At 39.3% G+C, this 26981-nt stretch overlaps 2 protein-coding genes across 2 annotated transcripts; both read right to left on the bottom strand.

Annotated features, from left to right (window-relative positions):
- Nucleotides 1-1343: 1343 nt before the first annotated feature.
- Nucleotides 1344-21320, bottom strand: pi4k2b (phosphatidylinositol 4-kinase type 2 beta). Its single transcript, XM_042485339.2, has 11 exons — nucleotides 20767-21320; nucleotides 12082-12233; nucleotides 11390-11470; nucleotides 10822-10941; nucleotides 10468-10599; nucleotides 8939-9092; nucleotides 7745-7815; nucleotides 7184-7286; nucleotides 6512-6645; nucleotides 5637-5696; nucleotides 1344-2696 (listed from the first exon to the last, which is right to left on the bottom strand). Exons 1-11 carry the CDS (start codon nucleotides 21113-21115, stop codon nucleotides 2523-2525), a joined length of 1530 nt encoding a protein of 509 aa, XP_042341273.1. The 5' UTR covers nucleotides 21116-21320; the 3' UTR covers nucleotides 1344-2522.
- A 2732-nt stretch (nucleotides 21321-24052) lies between these two features.
- Nucleotides 24053-26753, bottom strand: LOC148190032 (cysteine-rich protein 1). Its single transcript, XM_088073576.1, has 4 exons — nucleotides 26563-26753; nucleotides 24629-24723; nucleotides 24465-24519; nucleotides 24053-24361 (listed from the first exon to the last, which is right to left on the bottom strand). Exons 1-4 carry the CDS (start codon nucleotides 26603-26605, stop codon nucleotides 24351-24353), a joined length of 204 nt encoding a protein of 67 aa, XP_087929702.1. The 5' UTR covers nucleotides 26606-26753; the 3' UTR covers nucleotides 24053-24350.
- Nucleotides 26754-26981: the final 228 nt, after the last annotated feature.

Below are 26981 nucleotides of genomic sequence, written 5' to 3'. Positions count from 1 at the left end.
ACAGATGACACTGATCATGTTGCAACACGTTTTCATATATTTCCTCTCCAGATGTGTGCTGCGCCTCAGTGTGTTTGTGTGTGTGTGTGTGTGTGTGTGTGTGTGGGTGTCACCTTTATCTAAATGGATGAGTGTGTGGTGAAACCTCCACCAGTGTCATGGTAGAGGGGTGCACGCTGTGGAGAGAGTATGTAAGTGTTTTGGTGCACGTGTTTCGTTTGCACATGCATGTAGAGATGTTTTAATGAGGGCAGTTAAATTATGCACGTGTTTGTGTCCACATGACAACATCTGCTCGTCAGCGCGTTAACATTATCATCAGTCTAACCTGCAGCATGAAGTGTGATGATGTGGATCCTTCCACTGCACCGGGACACATTTATGCTCAGATGTCTCTTGAAGGTTTAGTTTAACTACTTTCTACAAGGTAATTGATTATCAGGGTACTTCTGTCACCATGGTGAAGTACCAAAAAGGTATTGCCCTCCAAATCCTGAAAAAATGACAGTGCTTTGCAAAAGTATTCACCCCCCTTGGTGTTTTTTTTTCCTATTTTGATGCATTACAACCTGTAATTTAAACTGATTTTTATTGGGATTTTTTTTGTGATGGACCTTCACAGAATAGTCAAAATTCATAAAGTGAAATGAAAAAAAAAAAGTTACAAAAAATCTGAAAAATAAAATACTGAAAAATGGTGCATCCATATATATTCACCCCGTTTGCTGTAACGCCCCGAAAAAAAACCTGGAGCTACCAATCACAGTCAAAAGTCATAAACATCCGTAACTTAGAATCACAGAAATATATTGTGTACAAAGTTGTTACATCTTTGATTAAAACCTATTAAAATGGGAGCAAAAACAAGCGCTGCATTTAATTTTTTTTTCAGTGTATAACCACCTCATGTAAAGTGTTTTCTCTGTTCTCATTTTTAAATAGCATGTCAATTATCTTCAAGAATTCAAATCATGTTTTTAATTTAACACCAACAGTTTAACATAAAATAAAAAAATGGTTGGTTATTCTGCATTTGAATTTAACCGTTACTAACCGTTAGCTGACTTGGTATTACTGTTGCTCCCAGCATCAGTTAATCATTAATGTCACGAGTTTATTGGTCCTGTCGCAGGTATATGGGAACTGTTTCACCCTCGCTCAGCTGAACACACCTTTGTCAACAACGTCTGAAGATAGTAAATGTACACAGCTGCAGTAATACTCTCTGTATCATGTTGAGTCCCTCAGTTATTTAAAAAGTAAATAGGTGCCAGTTCATCTTTATCTGAATCCTGTACGTTTTCTTTTGTGAAATCGTGACATACAACTGACCAAAAGAAAGATTCAAATTTCCCAAATTTTATTTTTCATCTGTTAAATATACAACTTTTTTTCATACAATCATTGAGTTGGAATAAAAATTTCAAGATGCATACATAAGAAAACAAAACGGCATCGAGCAAAGTGTGAAATATTGTCCTCCGTTTTCTTTTTTCCTCTTCATATGACGTTTTATAAAGGGCAGGGACGAGGTGCCACCCCTCATGCCACGAGGTTCAAGAGAAAGCTGCTTGCCAGCAATTAAATACATGTCAAACAACAAATACATTCATTGTTACGAAAAAAAAGGTATTTTCGACAGCATTCACTCGTATTGAAATGTTTCGGAGCAAGTATCTGTGTAGAAACCGTAAACAGATTACATTCAAGCAATGTTTATAACTAGTCCTCCCCTAGATTTCATATTCAAGTTTCAACAATACTCATTTTCGAGGCTTTTTAAATTTTCCTTCCACAAACAGGTTTTGGCAGTAGTGAGAGTTGAAGACACTGGGTTTGTGGTTTTGAAAACTAACACTGGCTAAAAAGCGGTTTGACCCAGTTCTGTAGAACCAGTCAAACACTTCCAGCAGTGCAAGTGCACATCTATATTTAACAAGTAATCCTACAAGGCAAAGCAAATAGTTTGAGACTGTATCCCAGACCTGTCCCAGATTTTAAAAATCCCTTTCTGGAGAGATCTGTGAAACCAGGCCTTTAGATTCCCAAACATACTGGACCACAGATCTGCTTGTGGTTTTTAAGTACTTCTTCTTTGGCCATTAGCTCCACCAAGAGACCCTGCAAGAGACTTCAGTAGGTACTTTGGGTGGGTAAAAAAAAAAAAAATCCTTTCTGCCTCCTAACAATAAACAAAGCCCACCTCTGTGGAAAAGCCGATTACCCAATCAAGTCACCATGGTAACCACAAACAGCCCCAATGTCTCTGGGAGACACTGGTATGCCAGTCTCTCCAGCTCCCATGCTTCTCTGAGCTCTCTTCACAAAACGAGAAATGGGCCGCAGCCAAGTTTCTTCATCTTACTTTCTATCATCCGTGTCTTCATTTCTTCGCATGCCAAAGAAATATGAGCAGACTGCAGTGCGATATTCACATCTTCTCCCTCGCTTCCCGACTTCAGGACAGAAAAAGAGCTGTTGCAGAAGTCTCTCCTCAGCTGCCCTCCTCACGTATCTCTTGACTACCACGAGGAGAAAAACGGGCGCTTGCAGTGGAAGGTTTGTGTGAAGGCGTTGCCAAGTGTGACCACGCGTCCCTGGCCGCCTGATCGGCTGCGCTCCACTACCACTCGGGGCATCTGCACCAGCTGGATGGGGCTTTTTCCGTCCTTCAGAGCCTGGGTCAGGTTCAGCACCTGGTGGTAAACAGGGTTCATGATGTATGAAACCATTTTTCATTCGGAGTACTGGTCAGCTGGTTGCATTTGAGAGCATCTGTGAGGTTTCCGTTCCCCTCCAGACATGTTTTAAATGATCTCAAAATACTTAGCTGTGATTAATATTTTCTTTAAAAATGTTTTTCCTGCATAAAAAATAAAAACAAACAAAAAAAATTCTGAAAAGGGACTGAAGCACATTTGCTCTTTCTCCCTTACTGAGAGATTCTGCATCGGGTCTCGCTGTCTTTGTGCTGAGTTTACAAACGAAAGAACAGAGCGCATCAAAATAGCCACTGTTAGCTTGAAAGAAAACACCGGGGAGTTTCATGTCTGAGCCTCCGTCAGGCCTGACTCAGGTGAGGAGACGACGAAGTGTAGTTAGCAATCTTTGATATATTTCTCTTTTTTGTTAGCTTGATACCTTGTACCTTGCAGTGTCTGACACATATAATGGTATCTGCTATGATGCAGTTTATGGTAAATGGTGAAAGTAATCTCCAGGGTGCAGTTTACATCCAAAAACTGCTCCATGTTTGCAGTCAAAACTTTTACTATGCAAACGCAAACTCTTACTCTCTGACCAGTCAGCTCTGGAGGTTTCAGGCTTCTTTGTTAGAGCTAAGTTTAAGTATGTTCCCCTCCCAAAATGCATTTCCTGTATGGCTTTCGAAACCATGACGTACCTAATCTAGCTTCCCCCAGGGTGCATTTGAATCTCAGATTTTAAGGACGTTAAGAGCATTCACCCTCTCGAGTAGAAGAACGTGAAAACATCTCCAGTGACAACCTTTGCACAAATACAGGTCAGTACAGTCAAGGCCAAACATTTTAGGGCACATTAACATAAGAAAAGCACATCTCTGAGTGATAATCGATGACGGATTTATCTGGCGTTAAGAATGAAACTAAACATGTGAAATTTAATTAATAAGCTATGAAAGGCTGTCAAAATGTATGCGATATGTTACTGTGAGATTTGACTAAGGAAGAAATGCATTTGGTATTGTTTAAACTAAGCAAAGTTTTTCTGTTTAAAAGCAAAAAAAAAAAGATTAATCAATGAATGACTTGTTAATCCTACAGATTAATCAATTAAGGAAAGTTCTGACTATTTTCTAACCCTATTAAGCACCTTTATAATCTGTAGCAACGTGGACTATGTTTGTCTAGGGTGGCCCCTTAAAGGTCAAAGATTTGAATCATAAATCGGAGATCCCTCAGTTGACTGAAATTCTTCAGATTGAGCTTTTTTTTTTTGGTCAGTGTGCATTATACTTCTGGGAAAGTTTCAGTACCCAGATGGAGCTGTGAGCGATCCTCGCTTTCATGCTGCTCTCTGTAAGGCAGCTGTGGACGCAGACTCAGTCTGAGTGAGACGGAGGCAGCTGTGGACGCAGACTCAGTCTGAGTGAGACGGAGGCAGCTGTGGACGCAGACTCAGTCTGAGTGAGACGGAGGCAGCTGTCCAGATGAGGTGAGGCTTTGCCCGGTCAGGGTGCGTGATAACTTTATCTTCTGCCTTCTGCTTTGAGTGAGTGGTGAATTTACAGCTCACAGCGACTTAATACCATACAGTCCAAAAAAAGGTTGTTGAACATTTCCCACTCCATCATTAATATAATTTGCATGCATTTCCTCTGAGGGCTAAATTGGCTTGTTTACTATATTATGTGACTGTTGTTGAACCCTTAATGAAAAAAAACCCCGCATGCAGTGCACAGTCAAATCCGATTCTACTTACATAATTTACTAAATTACATCTTAAAACTCACTTTAACAGACTTGCTTTTATGTGATGTCACCTTTATTTATTTATTTAGGCTTTTGTTTTTTTATCTCTCTTCCTCTATTCATTTTGCTGCTCTTACTCTATTCATGCATTCCTTATCCATCTGATGTCCTGTTCTTACCATCTTTTCTTGTTTTAAGTTATTTACTCGTTCATTTATCTTTTATTCATCTGTTTTTTTGTATTTATAGTTGTTTCATCCCCACTGATGTGATGCTGTTTTGTTATTTTGTTTCTTATATTATTTCTATCGTCTTTTATTGCTTTTATTCCTATATTTTCAAAAAAGAACTTAATCCATTTAGTACTTTAAGTGCCTCACATGATCTGTCTGTTTTATCACTTTCATTTCTTTTATTTGCTTTATTCTTGTGATTTTTTGTGTTCACATTTTGTTCTTGCCTTTTTGTTCGCCTTTTCTCGACCTTTCTCTGTTTGCCATGTTTGTTGATGTTTATTTTATTATTCCCTGAGTTCCTGCCTTTGATTCGTCTGTTAAAACACTTTACAAATATCTGTTTTAAAGGTGCAATATAAAGAAAGTTATTATTATTATTGTTATTGTTATTGTTATTAGCCAGTTTTATATGCCATATGCTAGTCTAATCTAATCTATTGAAAAATTACTTCAGCATTTTTGCGTTGAATTCATTAATCATTTTATCTGTAATGCAAATAGAGGGCAGCAGCCAAAGCAGAACACAAACTAGGCCCAATAAATTATGAAAACTACATCAAACAAACAGACTTATTTTATGGACGCAACTGTCCGCTGTTGTCTTCCTTTAACACTGTAATCATTATGCTATGTCAAACTCTGTGGTCATTAATCCAAAGAGGTAAAAGCAAAGCGAGACTAGAGGTGAGGAGCAGAGAAAAAGACGGGGAAATGAGGCAGGGCGGCAGACGGGTGGAGTGTGAGGAATTAGGTTAAGGTGGGTTGAGATGAGGTTACAGAGCAAACAACGAAAGTGACTGAAAGTAGGTCACAGGAGAGAGAAAGGAGAGTAAGATAGGATATTAAAGGAAGGAGCAATAAAGAGAGGACACATGGGAGACAGACAAAAAGGCAGAGAGGCTGATGGGAACAACAATGTCAAAATACTATTTAAAAAAAGACAACTCACCTGTCCCCTCATGACTGACATCTGTCTCTCAAACATGGTTTTATCAAAGCCTTTATCCGTCTGAAGAGAAAAAACAAAAGTCCTGTTAGCAGGTGTCACAGACGTCAAAGACTCCACGTTAATCTGCTGACAGACAGCTGCTGTCTTCATTTTAATCTGTATAAACCAGTGTTAGTTTTTGGCAGCGATTTCAGATTTAGTCTTAGTCCTGAGATGAAAATGTTTATTAGTTTAAGCCATGTTTAGTCATTTTTATCCTTCATAGTTTCAGTCTAGTTTTAGTCGATGAAAACTCAAATGTTTTAGTTGACAAAACTTCATGACATTTTTATCAAGATGTTTTTTTTTACTTTTTCAAGTAATCCAATGACGCTAATACAAGTCCCAGAGATTAGAATCAAGGTGACAGGTTATAAGGTTTAAATTTTAATTTGAAGAGGTCAAAATTTCTCTATTTATGGTCTCAATGACCAGGGTTTTGCAGAAAAAAAGCAGAAAAACAACTTTATTTCAGCCTGAATTCTTTCTGCATCTGCAATATGTTGGCCTGGAGGTTGAAACTCGGGTCCTTTCACAGAGTTGGTGTTTCCATCTAAATTTTCAGCTGTCAGTGAAAACTGACTTCGGGCTGTTCACAAACAGCACAGCTCCTCTCACAGATAACAGTCTCCTACCTGCCTGTCAAACAGCATCAAACTGTAAACCTTCTCTCGACAGTCCAGATATGAGTCGAGTCCTGCGAGGAACAGATGTGAAGAGAGTCCGGCGCCAGCGGCCGCTCGCTCCGCTGTCGTTCACCAGCTAACAAGCAGAGCTGACAAACCACTAACAAACTCCAAACAGAGAAAAGGGGAAAGTTGTGACACGGCGTTTACCTTGAACATCTCATAGAGGTCCTCACAGAGATCCTGGACGAAGTTCATGTCAGAGAGGCGGGACAGCACCAGTTCTCTGGTCTCCTGGGAGAAGGCCACCTTAGCCTGGGGGAGCCATGCCCAGTGGAAGGGATCTGAGACAACCAGACACCTTTTAGCTCTCACAACACGCTGTACGGCATTAATCAACCAGAGGTAACTGCTCAGCTTAATGTAGGAAAACTGCATTCAGAAAATCAGCATTTTCAATCTGAGGGGCAGATACCTCGAACTCTATCTGACCCGTATCAGAGTTTCAGTGCGCGAGATTCAGTATATTTAACTTTTAAAGCACTTTATTGAGAGGGGTCAATTTGTCATTCAGAAATAAAAACAATCTAAAATCTAAGAAAAAAATCTTGTGTTTCAAATAACAAAGTTATTACCATTAATGCAGTTATCACTGTAATTTCAATAAATGCTGCATTCTGCTGTGCTCTGTTAGCTTGTGACAGCCACTTGCAATTTTTGGGGTATTTTCAAAGTCACTGACAAACAAAGTAAATAATCCAGGATGAATGTCAATAACAGTTGTTTCCACCATTATAAGTAAGTAAAGGTGTTGAAAAAACAGCAAGTGCTAAAGTCAAAACATGAATAAAGAGTGGAAAGGGAGGAAAGAGACCAACGTACAGGCTCTCCATTCGTCCGGGTGTTTGAAGGGGAAGGCCAGGCCGTTGTCGATCGCTGCGATCTTGATGCAGGAGTCTAAACTGTTTTCTGTCCACTCTGCATCCTGCAGCGAGGAGAGAGCGGATCAGAGACATCACCAACAACAAGTGACCGAGTGATTAATGACCTATGAGCGGGCTGGTCATTGATCACTGTCCAAAAGCCTGATTAATTGGACAGATAGATGACAACTTTTGCTCATTTAGCAACACATGGCACATAATGATTGATGATGGGGAGTTAGTGTTCATGTTAGTGTAACCAGCAAAGTCAGTGGGGGCACTAGTTTGTTCCAGACCTTCAATATGGAAGCTATTGTCTGTCTCTGTGGGCCCCTGTGTGTCCTGTGTGTGAATGAGAGACAGAGCATCATGTACACGTGTTTGTTTAAGCTGTTTTCATGACCTGTGTCCCACGTTGAAAATGTATCGGCATTCCCGCAGTTCAGTTGCATAAGCAGGGTGAGAATTTGCTCTGTGATTAGTCTGAACACACCCTCAGTGCTTGTTGATTTAAGCTCACCTTTTGTCCCTCTCCGTCTCCTCCTTCTCCTGGCTTCTCATACTTGATCAACCAGTTATCATTCCCTCGATCTGAGGAGGAAGACAAAGAGAAAATGGAAATTAAAGAGTGTGAGTAATGCCTTTGATACATTAGAAGACACTGAAAATACTTTGAAAATATTTTTAAAGACTACATTCTGACACCTACACGCATTAAAAGAAAATCATTTTTTTTAATTTGCAAGATTACAACTAGATTCTCCTTGAGTTTATTTCCCATCCTGCTCCTGGTGGAAAATATTACGCCAAACTCCCTTTATGAAAAATGACACATTATTAATTCCTTGCATATACGTATGTACAGGGATGGGATATGATATACATCCCTATATATGCGTATAAACTCTACATTTTGGATTTTGTCGCCTCAACCCGCCATCATCCTCTGTTGGTTAGCTGGACTGTTTTGTTGGACGGAGACCACGGGATGGAGAGCCAAACCCTTTAAAAAATTAAGATTCCTCACTAAAATAAGTATCTTTTGATGGATCAGATAAAAGGTGACTTAAAAAAAGTCTCATTTTCACTTCAAAACTCAGTTTTCACTCAGCCAGTACCGTATCGTATCGCATCGCATCAGTTACTCCTCATTTTTCACAGTCCTAGAGAGCGGGGCATGTTATTGTGCCTCCATGTTTATGAGGACGTCACAAAACCTCACTCTTTGTATGAGCTATAATAATAAACATGCCTGATTTTGTCTGAACTTCAACATGAAGAAAAAACTTAATTAAAAATAAAAAATGTATTACCACTAAACACAAAATGATTGAGATCAAAGCAATGCTCCAACTAAGGTAAAACTCAAGATATATTCTGACATTGGAAATGTATCAAGATCAGTGAAATACACAATTATGTAGTATGACAGCTATCAAAAATTATTGGCCATAATGATGAGTGCTCATTTAGCGTAACACAATAATAAACTTGCAAAAAGGCTGATAGTGACAATAAGCAACGATGTGGCGCAAAAGAACAGGTGACAATGAAATAGGTCAAACGGCATTTTAATCATTATCAAAATAAGTCAATATTAGTTAAATTGCCAACATTATAGGGACAGGAAGACAAAGTTACAGTAAAGGACTGTTATGCAATGCTATGCTTTAGAAAATGCTGTGTTTAAATGTCAACACGGAAACCGCCTCACCTGTGTTTCTGATGACGTAGTCCAACACCACCAGCCGCTCAAACTGTGACTGCAGCTGCTTCCTGATGTTCTCTGGCAGAGGCTCGGCCTCAAAGCGCCGCAGCCAGTAGTCCGCCTCACGGTAACCCTCCACAAACAGCTGAAACGAGCCCACCTGGAAACAAACACATACCTTATCACATATACATAAAAAAATAGTGTGTCCTGAAAAAAGTAGACACTTTGTTTAGTGATGATGTAACATATGAATTGTGAAGTCAACAGGCCGAAATGTCAACGGTGCATGACAGTTGACACATGACGCCAACTTCCTCAAACTACTTCCTGAACACATTCTTTACAGCCACCTTTTTCACAACATCTACAGAAGCGCAGATCATCACGGAGGCTGTCTCAGATGAGAAGCAGAGGGCTGTAAAATGTCGCTGTTGTACATGTTTTTGGTGAAATGCTTAAATTGGCACTGGGTTTGGGTACAGCACATTACAAAAGAGATAAGAACACACAATTGCTGTTTGAAAGACCCTGGAAAAAGAACAGAGATGACATTCATGCTTCCTCTGACCTATTTCTTTGAATAAACCTGAACAGAGAGTGTGACACGATTCCTTTCACTGTCCTCTGCCAAGGCTGCATCAGCTGCTATTCTGGGCCCTGCGCTCACTGAGACCACACAACCATTTCTTTACACTATGATAAGCCAGCTCATATATGTAAAATAAATATGCTGATAGCAAGATGTTAATAATTCGTAGTATTTGTTCTAATAACACTGTTTATACTGTAGGCCTTCTCAAAACACAGCTACAAAGTGTTTTAAAGTTTTTCCACATTTTGTGTCTTATATATGGTGATACAATGAAGGTTGTTTCATATTAAATGTTTAAAGTACTGAGGTAAACTTATGTAAAAATAATCCCTCTGGTAAAAACCTAAAGTTTTCTACTGTTCTGAATACTGTTTCCAGCAGTTTTTCTGTTCTGGCTACAGTATTACATCATTGTGTGACTAATATTTTTAATATTATTGGTCATCTGCTTCAGGCTAGGGGTATTTGTGTAAGTGTATTGGTGAATGGTGTGTATGTGTATTTTAGCATATGCACTGTGGTATGTGTATTGCAATATGTGTACTGGGGTATATGTTGTGATGTATGTGTTGTTGTATATGTATTATAGTGTGTGTATTGTGGTGTATGTATTTAATTGTCCTTTCTGTGTTTTATAGTGTATTGTGGTTTTATGATGTTTAAAATTCACAATTTTAATAACACTGTAGGACTAGATGTAAAAGACCAACAAGCGACAAAAGTTAAAAAGTGGCAATAGCTATAAACTCTCTTAGCAATACATCAGTCTCATACTATGTATTGAAACTATGTTGAATTGCATCGTCCCTATCAAATAAAATAAAATTCAAAATTAGTAGTAGTAATTAGTAGTTATTTATCTATGTTCTCACTGATTGCTCATACAAATCAGCTAAAATTTGGTGACATTACACCCCTAAAGGTCACTGCTGTCTGTTACCTTTGGTGGCAGGCCCACTCTGTGGAAGCGTCGGCCCACCTTGGGCACTTTCTCTAAGGCGTACTTCTTCCCCCTGGATTTGGCTCTGTCGATGGCGCTGTAGTGGAACGTCTCACTCGCCAGATACACCACCTGGTACAAAAATCAAGATGCTCAGTTACCACTGATTTAGTTTTAATTTGTGGCCACTGCTGAATAACACGGCTAGGACGTCATCACATCTACATCCAGGTCTATTCAGCCGTTCACTGAATATTCTACTTCAATACATTTACTGTTAGTTAAAAAAATAGTGTGATCATATGTTGCAATTAAAAAAAAATGCATTATCATCCATGCATACAGTGTTCCCACCTTCGTTTTCGGCACCACTCCCAAGCCGAGCTTAGTATCAACCAGTGAGGCGGCGGCTTCTGACAGGTAACCCTGGTTAGGTAACAAGCAGCCTCGGCCGAAACAACACGGACAGCACAGCTAGAGGGAAAAGGGAAAGAGAAAGAGAGAAACTGTGAGAAAGCTGCTGCACAATATATTGTTTTTCAACGGTTATCATTATGTCAACTTGCAAGATAAACATATTGCAAATGATTGCGATATTACACTGAGGGAGCTCACTTTAAACTTAACTTCACTTCACTTCAAATGTAAATATCAATCATTCTTTTTCATTATTGGTGCGTTTTGTGCTCAGTTTAATGTTCAATTTGTTCAATAAAGAATGTTGGAAATATTTTCCTTTTTTTAAAATTCAACAAGCAATTTGATGTATTTTAGCAGCATACTGAAAAGCGGAAGAAAGGCAGAACTGAGTACACTATAATATCTGTTTATCTCATGCAAGTAATACTGCTATTGTGATATTTGACTTTGTATTCTCCTTCAGACTGTTTACACACAGATATCAACATGTGACAAAGCGTACCTTATGAAAATATTTGGTCCATTTGGGGTTCAGGTGACCATAAGGTTCCTCTGACTTTGGTTTGAAAACACCAATGATTTTCTGTTAAGGTAAAAGAAAATGATAGTGCTCAAACACATTGGCATATGGCAAAATACAGCACACACAGGGACGTTACTGCGACAGAACTAGACTTTTTTCTTTAAGAAACCTTTAAAAAACAAGTTTAGAGAACAACATGCAAGACACGTAAAGTTATAAAGCAACAAATGTAATGTGACAGAGCTGCTGATAACAAGTTAGAGATCGTTATATTTTCCTTGAAGTGTACATTAAACTTGTTAATGCGATGCTAACTGTGCATGCTGGCTAACAGTTATCGATGCGAGCATTACTGGCTGCATTATTGAGCGAGTCTTCACAGTGGAGCTCTCTCTCTGTGAACTTTACAACTTGCCTCCTGTTCACTCCTTTCAGCAGCTCGACTCTGCTAATGTAGAAGCACCTTATAGGGAGCTTACGGTGAGCTAAATGTCAAAAAGTCAGCACATTTAATCACCAGCTAGAATTTCTACACTGGCTGGAAATCTGAGTGGGGAACGCAAAAATATATAATGGTTTCTCAAATCTAATAACGATTTTAAAGCGGTTTTAAAGCTTTTTTAAGCCAATGCTCCTTCCTCTCCTGCCCTTCTCCTCTGTCCGATCCTCACCCCCTTTGGGTCTTTGACAAAGTAGCTCCCACTGGAACCCTGGGAAATCCTCTCTGGAAAGACGCCGTTCTCGATAGCTTGTTCGGCCCTTTGGATAATATCTGCAAACTCTGGATCGTCAGGGAAATGGTTGAAGTCTCCACTGTTGGTACCTAAAGCAGAGTAAGAAGTTTGCATTAATCGTCATATTTATACTGCGAGCAATCTGACTTTGCAACAGTAAAACGGCGATGTTTGTATCATCTATTCATGTGCGCTGTCATTGTTAAGTAATACTCTTTATACTGTTCTTTTTTGTCTTCAATAACATATATCTTTGTAATCACTGTATGAATGATGAATAATATTGATAAACATTAATAGGATAAATTTTCAAAGCATATTTAAAAGTTTTTTTAAAAATTGCTTTTTATAAAGTTTTTAAAGTCTCTCTCTCTCTCTCTCTCTCTCTCTCTCTCTCTATATATATATATATATATATATATATATATATATATATAACTAGGAAAGAGTATAAATATATATATATACTCTTTCCTAGTTTCATCCTCTTTTTTCTGTAAATAATAATGTAAATTTGTAGATGTTTGATTTTGGGTTTGTGGATGCATGTATATATGTTTGATTAATTAGAGTATAGGTTTAAATCAATAGGGAAGCTAGTTAATTATAATTCAATGACTTATGTAGAAGGGGTGGGATTAAATGAATTTGTACCTCTTCTTTTTTGTTTGTCCACTAGTTCTGTTTGATCATTTCTCTATTTTCTATTTTACATGTTGGAAATAAATTTCCAAATCAAATCAAAACTCTTCTGATTACCCATTCAACTGTGTCCTATCATGCACACAGTTTGTATGTGAGAGGCAACTGGAGCCATCTATCTATTCTCCAAACTTCCCATCCTGTTCAGGGTCATGACAGGCTGGAACTGCTCCCAGCACATACTGGGTGAGAGGTGGGGCACAACCAGCACAGGTGGCCAGTACATCACACACATCCACACTTACTTTAGAAGTACTATCCCACCAAACCTTTATGTCTGTAGGATGAGAGAGGGAGAGAGAACATGCAAAATCCAAACTAAGGCCAGTTGGTCAGTGGATTTAAACCTTCTTGCTTTGAGGCGACATAGCTGAGTGAGTGACTCAGCCACTGGTCACAAAAAGGCGTTTTCTGTTGCCTTGCAGATCTGAAATTATTCTCTGGACGTGACTGCTGTCTGATGGGTATTGGCTGCTAATAATTCCTTGAAGATGGCTCAATCGTACGACATGACACGTTTTACCGTCTCCTCCTAACACAGAACAGTCAGCTGACAGAAAGGCTCCATATGCTCTACATCAGTCACGCTGAAGTCACAGTGGGATGCAGGGAGGGATGAAGGGACGGACACAGGGAGGAGGGAAGAATGGACAAAGGGACGGGAGGACTGCTAACATGCCGTTTGTCACAGAGAGATAAGGAGAAACAAAGATAGCTTTGAAGCTCATTCACTTGAAGGAGCTGAGAGAGAAGCACATTAAAAAGGAGGGGGAGAACAGAGAGATGGAGATATGTGAAAATCACATCAGGGGCCTCGAGTATTTGAAAAGTAGGTACACGTGTTTGGATTTTTAGCCATGTGGCCCACCTAAACCTGATCAAAGACATTAAAATTTCCTATCATCTGTCTGTTTAGTCAAATTCAAATATTGTACTTATCAGAGGGACTCCAAGGCCGGAGATACACATGCCGCTAATTAGAGGTCGACAGATTATTGGCCTGGCTGATTATCAGGGCAGATATTTGGCATTTTGCTGATTATCTGTAATTTATTTTTATGATAAAATTAATTAATGAATAATAGTGCATATAAAACTCAACCAACACCAGGGAAGGCAGTCTGCAATACATGCAAAGTGTGTGGGAGGAACTTTAATTTCGTAAAACTTCAGGAAGCTATTTTTATTTATTAATTTTTTTATTTAAATTTTCATTGAACTACATAAAAAAGTTGCTAGGAACTTGCTGTATGATGTTGTAAGTTTCAGTTTTGATTAGACATTTGCTTTACGGTCTCATTAACTGATAATAATTGGTATCTATCTATATTGGCCGACTCCTACTCTTAACTACGTGTACGCATGATGGCTGCCACGCGCCCCCTGTGTCAGTTTGGCGTGTCGACTGTGTGCGTCCTCAAAGAACAACACGACATGGACGCGAGATGCAGCATGTATATAAGCAGCAGGGTCAGTGTAGAACCGTAGCAGACATGCGAAAATACTGGCTTCTTTGTGGGACCAAGTTTGTATTGTTTTTTTCCTTTATTCATTCAATTTGGAGCTAAAAATTCATATGAAAGTGCCATAACAGAGTTAGATTTACATAGCTCATCCATTCAGTTATGCAGTCACATAAACATTATGTACGCTGGAATCCAAATGCAAGGTTAAACAGGAAGTACATCTCCGGCCTACACGACCACAACGTGTTTTTGTCCCCATGTTGGGTGATTTGTACCTTCATGCATAGTTTATTCCACAAAACACAGCCACTCTTAATATCAGCGCTAACATCGCTCTCTAACAGCCGCATACTACAGTTTTTTTTTGTGTGCTTTCAAGGTCTCTGCATGAGGTGCCCCTCAAAGTAGTGCTAGGGTCTCCCAAAAATAATGCATTAAGCGAGGCTGCGCGTGTGTTTTGTGCTCCATTTGGCACTTGGTAAGCTTAGTGTACTCTGCTAAATTAATAAAACCATGCCTTAAGAGAGAGAGTCCGTGAGAAGAGCACTGCAAGAGTTTAAGACCAAGTTTCATTTGAACAAACCTCACCAGAGGGTCAAATCACCCAACAGTGAACTGGCTCAAGACCAGACCGTCAGCCCTCCGGATGAACTTAATTTCCATTAAGTAAACTATATATAGTTTATACGTAGGGCTGGGCGTTGATAAAAGGAATTGAAAAGCTTTGAGTCACATGATTCTGATGGATAGGACAGTTTGGAACCAGTTTTCAATTCCCATCCCTAAATATTTAACTTTCCTAGCTAGCTCCTAGCTTTCCTCGCTAAATAAAGCAAACGAAATTCTTAATATCCTGACGTAAGACGAGATACCATCTTATATTTTGGATTCTGTAATTTTGTAAAGGTCATCTTCTGCTGGTTTTAAAGGCTGTATTATAGTTAAGCGATGAAATTTTATGAATGTACCAGACTGTTCTATTATTTGACTTTCCCCACTTAGTCATTATATCCACATTACTGATGATTTTCCAAAATTTTGTTGTGTAAATTGTGCAGCGTACCAGGATCAATACAGACAATGATGTCTAAGAATGCAACTACTGTGTACTCTAGTGGTCCAAATGAAAAACCTTTGATATTAGAGACACATGCAAATCTGCAATCTTCCGGATTTCGCATGTGTTGCATCATCTTTGCCCAATTATACCTAATATGAGACGGTTCATTTCTCTGAAATAGGCAACTACAAAATCTACAACAACTCCCCTGAAGCTGGAGATCTTCTGATTGAACATTCAGCAAGCTTTACATTTCGAATATGCAACAAGAAGTGTGGTCGTGAAGGTATCATTTTGGTGGTCTGAAGGGGAGCTGATTGTTATTTAAAATCAGCCCCATCTTGAATTTAATATGGAAATAATATGTACAACGCAGACCTGAATACAGATTGTGATGGAGATGGGTGGCTCCGATTTACAACACAATTTCTCTGTGTATGACAGCGCTGACACAATATTTTGTCGTCGTCATTTATTTTCCAACAATAGACGCCGTGTGTTTATTCAGCTGTCTTGTCTGATGATTGATGTATACTTGTACTGGATTGTACTGCTGATGAAAGTCTGATAATATCATTGTGTAGTGTGACTGCAGGAGGCAGGAGGCAGGAATGTCTCTCTCTCCTTCCATTATTTTCACCCCACAGAAAGCTCGAATGACAGTAAATACACATGTAGACTTTCTCTATCCCAAAATTCCCTCTTCATCCTAATCATGTATGGGACTGAACGACAGTGTTTGCATGTCTGTCTGCGAGTTTGCTTGCACCAAGGCCTGTTGCATATTTAATGTCCGTCTCTCAGAGCCCTCGGTCAGTTAATGGGTCCAGAGCTTTTTCACAGCAGGACTGAAGCTCACTCGGTGCTCTGGAGCCCTGCTGACCTGCAGTGCACACAGTGTGTGAGATGTCGAAACACTGCACTCTGAAAAGGGTCACAGCTCAGATGTGTGGCCACACTTAACTTCACACTTAACTTTATATCTAAGCCAAGGCAGAATTATTTGTTAGACAGCCACATAATAAAATAGTTCAACATGCATGCAAATATCAAGATTACATGTATTTTGCATCACTTTAACCCTATGAGACCCACCAAAGACCCATGCTCATGCTCAGATGAGCAACTCGGGGCTTAAAACAGTGCGTTCCAATAACATCTTTTTTTATTCGACCACGACTATTTATTTACTTGCTTTTGCGTCTTTGATTAATTTTAAATGTTTGAATTCAATTTGAATGCTTTCTTAATGTATTGTCTTTCATGTATTTCCATGCCCCTGTAAAACACTTTGAATTGCCTTGTGTCTGAGTGTTGCAATATATATAAACTTGCCTTTTGTCTTTTTTAGAGGGGGCATGGGCTCTTTAGGGGGAGATAACAGATCAACAGTATATGTCACATAGAAGTAGTATACATCATCTGAAGCTGGAAGCCTGAAGATTAAATTGAGAAGCAGCTCAGGACTGTGTGTCAAATTTTTATAGTCATAAATATGCAACAGACATTGTCTTTTAGTTAGGCACCTATTCAAACAGTGAAAGGGTAGAGTGTACAGAGACTTAGCACATCATGATGGAAGTATATGGCCTTTCCCATGCTCAACTATGTCTTATAAGTTGTTGCAGCAACTTTTAGGTTGATGACATTTAGGGGTCTATTGATATTGGTGTTTTTTTTTCCCCCAGGGCCGATACCGATTATTAGTAGTTAATGAGACAGATAACCGTTATTTGCAGCCAATATGCATTCACAATAAAAGTGAAAATCTTCTGTCAATATTTATAATTTTGTATATAACAGACTTGAACACAAAAGCTGGTTTGAATACTTTTTGCAAATTTTGGCAAAACAGAAATGTTCAACATCATGTAGAGCAAGTTCCCAGCACTTTTTTATAAAATCAAGTGAAAATTTAAATAAAAATGAATAAATAGAAATAGCTCTGAGGTTTTACAAAGTTAAAGGTCCTTCCATGCTGACCCTTTCTTTGCACTTTTTAATCAATTAACTTTAACAGCGATCATTAAAATAAGGATACAGATAACCCGCAAAATACCAAATATCAGCCCCAATAATCAGCCAGGCCATTAATCTGACTAGCCCTTATACATTTTGTTATGCAAATTAGGTGCTACATTTAAGCACTATATATATATATATTTTTTTTTTTTTTTTACTACTTCAGACTTTATAAAATTGGTCAAAAATCCTTCCAAAATACCACATCAAATTAGATCATCTCCCATTGTTTCCTGCACACTGGTAGCAGCTCTTGTGGACAATGGGCTGGTGAAAGAAGACAATGGGAACATGTGAACCCAGAGCTTATTACAGTTTGTCAGATTATATGAATATAGATTTTTGCCTGAAGGACTCAGATGTTTTATGGTCATGTTCTGTGAGATATGCATGGAAGAATTTAACTGCCAAAATTTGTAATGGAGATTGGCGTGACATTTTACATCATACAAAGCGACACAGTATAACAGCTCTTGGCACTAAGGCCTGTGTGTGATCCTAATTTGTGATGCACCAAATTAAACTGTATTGTAATTCCAAACCTGAACACCATTATTCTAAAAGGCCAGTGGAAATGGGACACTAACACCTGCGATTTCAGGCTCAGCGTGGCTACCTGTGGCCTAGATTTCTGGCCTGGATACAACATGGTCGAACAATGGATCTCAGAAGAGAGAGAGAGAGAGAGAGACCAGTACAAGTGAATATAAATGGAAACAACCGCTCCAAAATTATGTTGCAGGGTAAAAGAAAGGTGGGCGATATGAGGGGGAGTGGTGATAAATCCAGTGAGTGGTTAAGTCAGAATATGCACCGCTTCCATGGTGACGAGATCACCTTTTCTTTGTTTTCACCATACCATCCTTTTCTTTTTATAGTCCAAAACAAAGCTAGTGCTGTGAATATGTGAGTCTGACAAAAGATAACTAAGAAAATAATGCACAGGCACGAAATTGATTCTTTTAGCCTCCTTTTTGAGTCTATGCCTAAAAGGACATCTGCCTAGAAACCTAAACAGATCTGCTTGATTTGAATGAACATACCATTTTGAGAGTAGGGCTCAGCAATATGGAGAAAAAAAAAAAAAATCACATTATTTTTTATCTCATACCTCAATACTGATATTGCAACACAGTGTTGTAGGGTTGACGATTCATGCTTCCAAGAAATATTTACACAATGATGATTCTGATTAATAATCATCAGTAGGGTGGATATATTGACTAAGTGGGTAAAAGCAAAAAAGTTCAGAAAATTGCATCACTTCACTTTAACGCAGCCTTTAAAATCAAGATAAGACAACACTTACATTATTACGAATATCTGAATGTGGAAACAAATGCACACCCTTAAAAACAAATAGACTGGTGCGTAGGAGAAAACTGTCCATATATGAAGATAACTCCTGCACACTGTCCTATTACTTGCAATTAAAAAAAATATTACAAGCAAACAATGTTTCAGTCATCAGACATTCATCAGATTGAGTAAAAGTACAGAGAACATTTGAAAATATATATAGATAATGCCTCAAGTGAGGCACATCCGAAACCTTCTGGTCTCTGACCATTTTTTTGTCACACAACAAAAAATGGGATATTATTGTAATAATTTTGCCCTGATATTTACTTGTAGCCTGACCTGACTGCTGACTTGTTAGCGATATTTTTGTATAGTGTTTTTAAATTATATTATCCTATGTGTATATTGTTGTAGTTTTTGCCTGGAAGTATCATGGAGGTATGCACTAAATTGGATTTTTTGCTGATAACTCATGTGGCCGATAGCTGATACTGATATTGATATATAAAATTTTGTCACCCACCTAATTTTTAGCAACAATCAAGTCTCTTCTGTGCTGGAATTAACATCATATTATGCATACTCATGTCATGATGGCCAGCAGTAAAGATGGATGAAATACAAAGCTTTTCAGTGTATATAATATTCATCATTGTGCAAAATAAGAAAAATATTTCAACTCAGGCTTGATGTTTTGTACATGTTCACTTTGTCAATTAAAAATGTATAAATATTAGTTTGCGATATCGGCAGAAATCAGTGTGTGGGCGTGTTTTCGTTTTAAAGCCAATATTTGCTGATACCAAAGATGTGCCGATATTATCATGTATTCCTGGGTTAAATACATGCAGACTGTAAGGCTGATTGTAATTTTAGTATGGTCTCCAATTGGCCGTAGGCGGTATCTATGTATATTTTCAAATGTTCTTTGCTCTTTTAATCAACCTGATTACGGTCTTAAAACCAAAAGGTTGTTGCTCATATCAAAGTTTATTGCAAGTAAAAGGACAGTACACAGGATTTCTCTTTTCTTCCATAATACCTAAATCTAACAAAATATCTTGTCTAATATAACAACATCAATATAAATGTGATATAAGGGTGTTTTCAGTGAGGTAATTTTACTATCACTAACTGTACTCATGGCTGCTCTTCCATGTAGTGTTCAGGTCACCAGGTGAAAGTGCCAGCTCATATCAGCCACATTATAACATGCAGTTATTACATCAGCCCACTGGATAACACACAGAGGGTTACACACAAGCTGCAGACTCTATCTCAATGGCACTTTAATGCAATCAATGTAACAAGAGTATATTTATTGTCTTAACTTTTTACTTGTTACTTCTTAATGTTGTATTTTCCTTAAATTATGCATTTCATACACTATTTTTTTTAGCTTTATTTGTATCATTATGATCTCAATGGGTTTTATTTTCTGTCTTATGTTTTGCATTATGTGCATTTTTAATACTTCTTTTTTAATCTTACTTATACTAGTATTATTATTGAGTGTTTTTTATTCACGTTAAGATGCATTCTACTCTGATCTTATATTTTTACATGCAGGTTTTATTACATCTTTATGCCCTCTATTGTGTCTTTTCATGTAAAGTACTTGGTGCATGTAACTTCCTTGTTGTAAAGCACCCTGGGCTGCATTTCTTGTATGAAAGGTGAAATACAAAAAAATTAACTATTATTCATTTATTTTGCTTGGATATTGTGTACTTCCCTACTGAGCACCACCTAGTTATTGCTTAAATTTCTATTAATATTCAAGGCTCTGTTTCCCCAGTTCAGGCCCAAGACCCTCCAGGGGCCCTCACAGTTAAATGGTTAACCCTCCACACCGGCTTGCATGACATCACCACGTTGCTTTCACTGTTACATAGGCTATATGCTTGACAGTAACCAGTTTTTCATTTTCCACTGAATTATATGCGACAAAAACATACAGGATGTTCCTCTGGACAAATGCTCACTGAGCACGGGTTCTCAAACCTGGCTCAACAGCGTGTTTATGTACTTCCTTTTATCAAATCTCAAAGCCATCGATTAAACAATTACCTGGGGAGGCCAAGGTGTCTTTATCCGAAGACGAGCTGTGTCTGTTGCGCCTGCTCCGCTTCTCTCGTGCGCCCCGCGGAGACGACGAGCTTCCTGCTAAACACGGCAACAACAGCGCCTCTTCACCGGAGCCGTCCGTCTCCAGCTCCGTCAACACGCTTTCACAAGAGTCCGAGATACGAACAGCGGCTCCGGGGGTCGCCGCAAGCCCCAAGCCGATCCTGTTCCTGTCAAATAACACCGCTGGAGGGTCCGAGGAGTGAAAGTTACTCTCCGGAGCGGGCACCGCTGTTGCTCCGGTGTCCAGCCCGGGCTCGCTGGTTTCCGTCGGGTCGCACTCTGACATCATTGTCGCTCAGTTTTTAATACATATAATCAAATGTACATTAAATGACACTGACTTAACTTTAAGATGTCAGTCTTCCATTTTAATCTGACGTCTTTCTTTCCGCGAGTGTGTAAACCCCTAATAAATTAATCGAAAGCAGCTGCCATCGCTCGCCGATGATTTGTCCACATAATCCTCCAAGCTCGTCTGCTGCTTCCTGGTTGGCTCACTGCGCATGCGCGCCGCTGAATGAACACCTTTGGTCAGTTGCCTTCAAGTGCTCATTGAGAAGTCCGAAATTTGAAGATGTTAACCATTAGAGATTAGAGATTAATACCATTATTGTAATATGACATGCATCTGTTTTTATTATTGCTGTGCCTCTCTCCCCCTCTCTCTTTCTCTTTCCTTTTTTGCCATGATTGTATTTCATTTGCTATTTACAACATTTATTGCTCGTCTGTCCGTCCTGGAAGAGGGATCCCTCATCATCCTCTACCGCTCTTCCTGAGGTTTCTTCCTTTTTTCCCCCCGTTACAGGGGTCCTTTTTTGGGAGTTTTTCCTGGGTGATGTGAGGGTCTAAGGGCAGAGGGATGTCGTACACTGTAAAGCCCTCTGAGGCAAACCATGTTTTGTGATAATGGGCTCTGTAAATAAAACTGACTTGACTTGACTTGACTTGACAGAACAGTTAGGCAGAAACAGTGAAGTCACACGTCGACTTCACATAGCTAATGTAAGGTATAAACCAAATATTTGCTTTGCAGTCCATAAAAACATGCTTTCTACGTCACTAAACGACACTTAAGAGGTAAGAGTTTAACCCTATAAAACCTGGATTGACATCAGTTTTCTTGCGCTAAGTTCAGAAGCTTTTCACAATCATTTAAACTTTTAAAACGTGAATTGGTTTGAGTTCTGTAAAAATTATGGGGAAAAAAGGCAGTCAGCAGAAAATAATTATCTGAAAATTATCTTTATAAAGTTAATTTTGAGATAAAATTGTTAGAAAATTGTCCAATAACTGAGGAAAAAAATCAAGAAATCAGTTGTATTAATTATCATATTATAGGCCTGTTTAAATTTAGGTACTCTATCTATCTATCTATCTATCTATCTATCTATCTATCTATATATATATATATATATATATATATAGATATCAGCACCAGACATATCAGCAAATAGACCTCAAAAGTTGCATAGCACACATCAAAATGAATGGCTATCAAAGCCCCCTTTTCCAAAGCAGATACATCAACTTGTAATAGAGGGAAAAGCACAGGTGTAACAAATAATGTTAATGATGTCTCAGTTCCAGTAAGCATAATAAGAGGACCTTAACACTGGTACATCTTGGAATACAGCCGTCATTAACATTCCCCTCTGATTCACAATCAACACTGGAATTCTGATATTTAATTCATCGTCAGACTTCAAAATGCGAAAGATTCAAATAAGTAATGCATTTACTGTCCATTTATTCATGTCACTACTGACCTTCCTCTGTAAAGTAGCTGTAACTTTTATGTCCACTAGATGTCGACAGTGGTACACAAATGAGGCTTATTGCAAAGTGATGAGTCCTCACACAAAAATACTTCCAATAGAAACATACTTCATTCATTCTTTTTTCTGTGATGTAAATAGTGCTGCTCAATTTATCAATTCCTTCTCAAGTGTCATCATCATTTTAATTGTTTGCCAACCATAGCAGTAATTTATGACTTACCCACTGACTGTCTCTGAATGTGAGGGCCTTTTCTGGTGTGGCAACCTACATGGGAAGATGTTGATACTCTCTATTAAGCTCCATTCTTCACTTTTGACCCATGGTCACCCATTAACGCAGGCTGAAATATCCTTGCTTTAACTTTGCAGAGCTTAATGCAGTGATTTTTTATTCCTCCACTTCCCCCTCTCAGTTCCTGTCTCCCCTATAAATTCATGCTCTCTCTTTCAATTCTCACAGTGCCCCTCAATCACCCGGCGCTCTCAACAGCACTTCGCTCTCCTTTAACCCCTGAGCCCCTCTCCACCTATAACTCGGCCCCACCCCTCTCCCTAATAAGAGAATGTAGCTGAAACACATGCAAATGAGCAGTCAGCCAGCTGGTATCACAGCAGTCATGTGATCTATCAAGGTAGGGGGTTAGGGGGTGAAGGAGACATGGAGGGAGGAGAGTGCGGGGATAGAAGAGGAGGGAGGATTGTGGGGGTGGGGAGACGGACAGGTTCAAAGACATGCTGGAGAGACACATAGGCATCCCTCTACTTGCTCTGTGCTACATGTAAAAATAATCCCATCAGCCCTCTCTCTCTTTGTCCATCAGCTTTCTCCGTACTGCCTCTGCCTCCTTTATCATTTATACCCTTTACTTCCCTCAATCCTTCAAGGACAAATACCTGAAATGTCACTCGAGCGACACATGACACTTTACAGAGAAGCACATCAGCACACCTCTTTTTCTATGTGTGTGTATGTGTGTGTGTCAGTGTACTTCACCCACCACTGGGTGACAAGCCCCTGCAGCAGTCAAGGCACACTGCTTCAGGGGCAGCAGTGTGCATGAATGCGTGTGTGTGTGTGTGTGTGTGTGTGTGTGTGTGTGTGTGTGTGTGTGTGTGTGTGTGTGTGTGTGTGTGTGTGTGTGTGTGTGTGTGATCCGCCTCACTGTAGCACCCATTCCAGCAGATTCTGCTGGCATAAGATCTGGTTTACCCTGCCAACAGCAACCACCCTCATCCATTCCTCTCTCCTTCCTTCTCCTTTCCCCTGGCTGCTCGATGAGGGAGAGAGGGAGAACCCTATAGCTCAACTCTCTTTTTTTATGTGCATGTGTGTTGTCGGTGATTAGAGTATTTGTTAGTTTGCAAGCAAATGCATCCACCCCGTTTGCCCAGATATGAGCATGCGGGCTCCAGATTACAATGTCCACCAGAGTGATGGAGACAGGTTTGACGTTTTTTGAAACAATTATTTATTAATACTGACTTACAAGCAAAATTCAATTCCATTATAAAAGTGAATCACATGTGGCATCAAACATTTCTAAATAACTGTTTTTGTGGAGGTGTAAATGATAGTCAGATAAAGTACATCGTGAACTGTTAAAATTCTGTATATTTATTTATTAGTTTGCTAATTTTTCGGCTACCAAACAGGCCTTGCGTGTCTTTTGTATGTCAGCGTTTGTCCATGTTGGCTCAGTCTGGTGTCTGTGAAAGAGCTGCACTGTGCCATGGCGACACCAGTCACCTGTTACCTGTCAAGAAAGATTCACACAGAAAGATTCAGAAATTGCATGTGGGTGCCAGTGTGTGTGTGTGTGTGTGTTTGTGTGTGCTTATATAGTGTGAAGGCAGTACCTCTGGGCCCAAACATCTTCAGGTAGCAGTGTGAGCAGTATGGCTTCTCATCATACTAAAACACAATTAGAAAGGCATCATTTTAACGGCATCGTCCTACTCATTGTTTAATCTATTTGATGTTATTTTCCTCATGTATTTCGTCATTTATTGTCCTCATATACCTCAGCATGTTGTCCAGCTGTGAGCTGCCTGTTGCACTTTTGACACTTGAGACACAGAGGGTGGTAATCCCTCCCTAAGGACCTCTTCTTCTCCCCTGCAACAAAGAAAATGATGGACATGGATGGGACATTTTTATTAGCTGTGACCAACAGCTCAGTAGGTTTTTCTGTCGGTTGGTTGTTGCCAGCCAGTTGGTTGGTTGCAAAGTTGATTTGTTGGCCAGTTGGTTGGCTGGATGGTTGGTCGGCTGGATGGATTGGTTGGTTGGTCAACCAGCTGGCAAGTTGGTCAGCAAGTTGGTTGGTAAGTCGATCAGTTGCTCACTTGATCGGCTGGTTGGTTGGTCAGGCAGCCATGTGGTTGGTTAGTTGGCAAGTCAGTTGGTCAGTCAGTTAGTGGGTCGACCGGTTAGTTACTTGGCAAGTTTGTCGGTCTGACAGTTGGTTGGTTGCTGAGTCAGTTGGTCGGCCAGGTGTTTGGTTGGTCCACAAGAATTTCCCCAGTTTTTGCCCTATAGGAAGCTGAAATTTGGCATAGGGGATAAGTGTGTGTGTGTTTGTGTTTGTGTGAAGGTGTGTGTTTGTGGCCATGCCAACTGGCTTAAAAGGTTCGGGGGGCTGGCGTATCGCAAAAAGGCAAATATCTTCCAAATGGATTCACAGGCTTGCCCAAGAATTTGTGAAACGATTGGTCATGAGCCAAAGAACAGCTGATTAAATGTTCATGCCAACTGGCAAAAACACATTGATATATGGTAAAAGCTATTGTGCATTTTCGCTTGTTTATGGATATTTCCACTGCCAGACCTTGCACATTCAGGAACCCCGGCAAGGCAGTTTTCGGTTTCGCCTATTTTGCCTTATAGGAAGATCCATAACTGGATATTTCACCACAAAGTCAGAGGAATTTTGCATTTGCACACATACATTTACATGGATATTAAGATTTAAGTATATGGTTTCGAATATAGACCGCTGTTCTCATCAGTACACATATGGAATGTAGTGTTGGGAGGAAATTAGTTAAGTAGGTCAGGTCACATCAGAGAATTTCAACTTATCTGGCTCATGAATAGAAATATAAAACTAACAATAAAGCAACAACAACAAAATTCTGTGGACTTGAATAGGTTGGTTTTAGTGCTCTTTTGCATTTTATAGTGAGATCTGAGTGTGAGAAAGGACTCAACGAAAAGTGACAGAAGGTGAGGAGGAAACCCAGAGAGCAGCATGCAAGCTCGTTTGGCTAGACCCACATCCTGTTGTTATCATGGATATGTGTGTGTGTTTGTGTGTGTGTGTGTGTGTGTGTGTGTGTGTGTGTGTGTGTGTGTGTGTGTTTGTGTGTGTGTGCTCTAAAGAGAAGGTGAAAGCCAGACAGAAAGGCCTTTTTTTGTCCTCCAAACAGAAAATAGAGCCAGACATATCAGCAAATAGACCTCAAAATCTGTGTAGCACATATCAAAATGAATATCAAAGCCTCCTTTTTCAAAGCAGATACATCAGCTTGTCATAGAGGGAAAAGCACAGGTGTAACGAATAATGTTAACGATGTCTCAGTTCCAGTAAGCATAATAAGAGGGCCTTAAAACTGGTACATCTGAATGGAATGCAGCCATCATTAACATTATTAGTTGCACCTGTGTTTGGCAGGTTAAACTCTCAGCAGTAAGAAAGGTTACATTATAAAGACATTTTCACCTGTACATTTTTTTTACATTTATCTCATAGACATTTATCTCAGTTTGTGTCTTTTGTGACACTTTTTTTACCAATACTTTTTTTGTATTCAGGTGAAAAAATGAAAAGAAATACACAGAGAGAGAGAGAGAGCAAAAAAATCGGAGAGAAAAAGAGAACAGGACGGAGAAAAATGCCAGCCAGACAGAGGAAGACAGACATATTGTGTAAAAAATTAAAGAGGTCACACTCACCAAAGTAGACGGGCTTCCCACAGATTGGACAGTAGCCTACCATGATGGTATATAATTATTTAACGTACAGTGTGGTTGCAGTGTGAGCTGGCGTCGTGAGAAAATATATCCCGCAAGAGCATGTGTGAGCATAAGTGTGTAAACTGAAAAATTGACAGGAAAACCGTTAAACTGCAGATATGACAGCGTCTTGTGAAGTCAAAACCAGGATGTGGTGAGTGAGACGTCACAGGAAGAGAGACAGACGTGATTTTAGACGCTGTCATTTTTGGGGAAAAAAGGGGACAGGTAGCATCTTTAATCATGTCTTCTCTTTATGATGAGAGATATAAAGTCGTGTAAATAGGCATCCTTTTATGGACAGTTGTGTTTTTATACAAATGCTTTGGGTACACAGCCATGACACTGTAAAGAGACAC

The sequence above is a fragment of the Plectropomus leopardus genome, chromosome 3 (assembly GCF_026936395.1).
Source record: "Plectropomus leopardus strain MGB_pleo_1.0 chromosome 3, ASM2693639v1, whole genome shotgun sequence".
In the NCBI taxonomy this organism is placed as follows: domain Eukaryota; kingdom Metazoa; phylum Chordata; class Actinopteri; order Perciformes; family Serranidae; genus Plectropomus; species Plectropomus leopardus.
The sequence above is the reverse complement of the archived record's forward strand: the minus strand, read 5'-3'. Positions and strand labels throughout refer to the sequence as shown.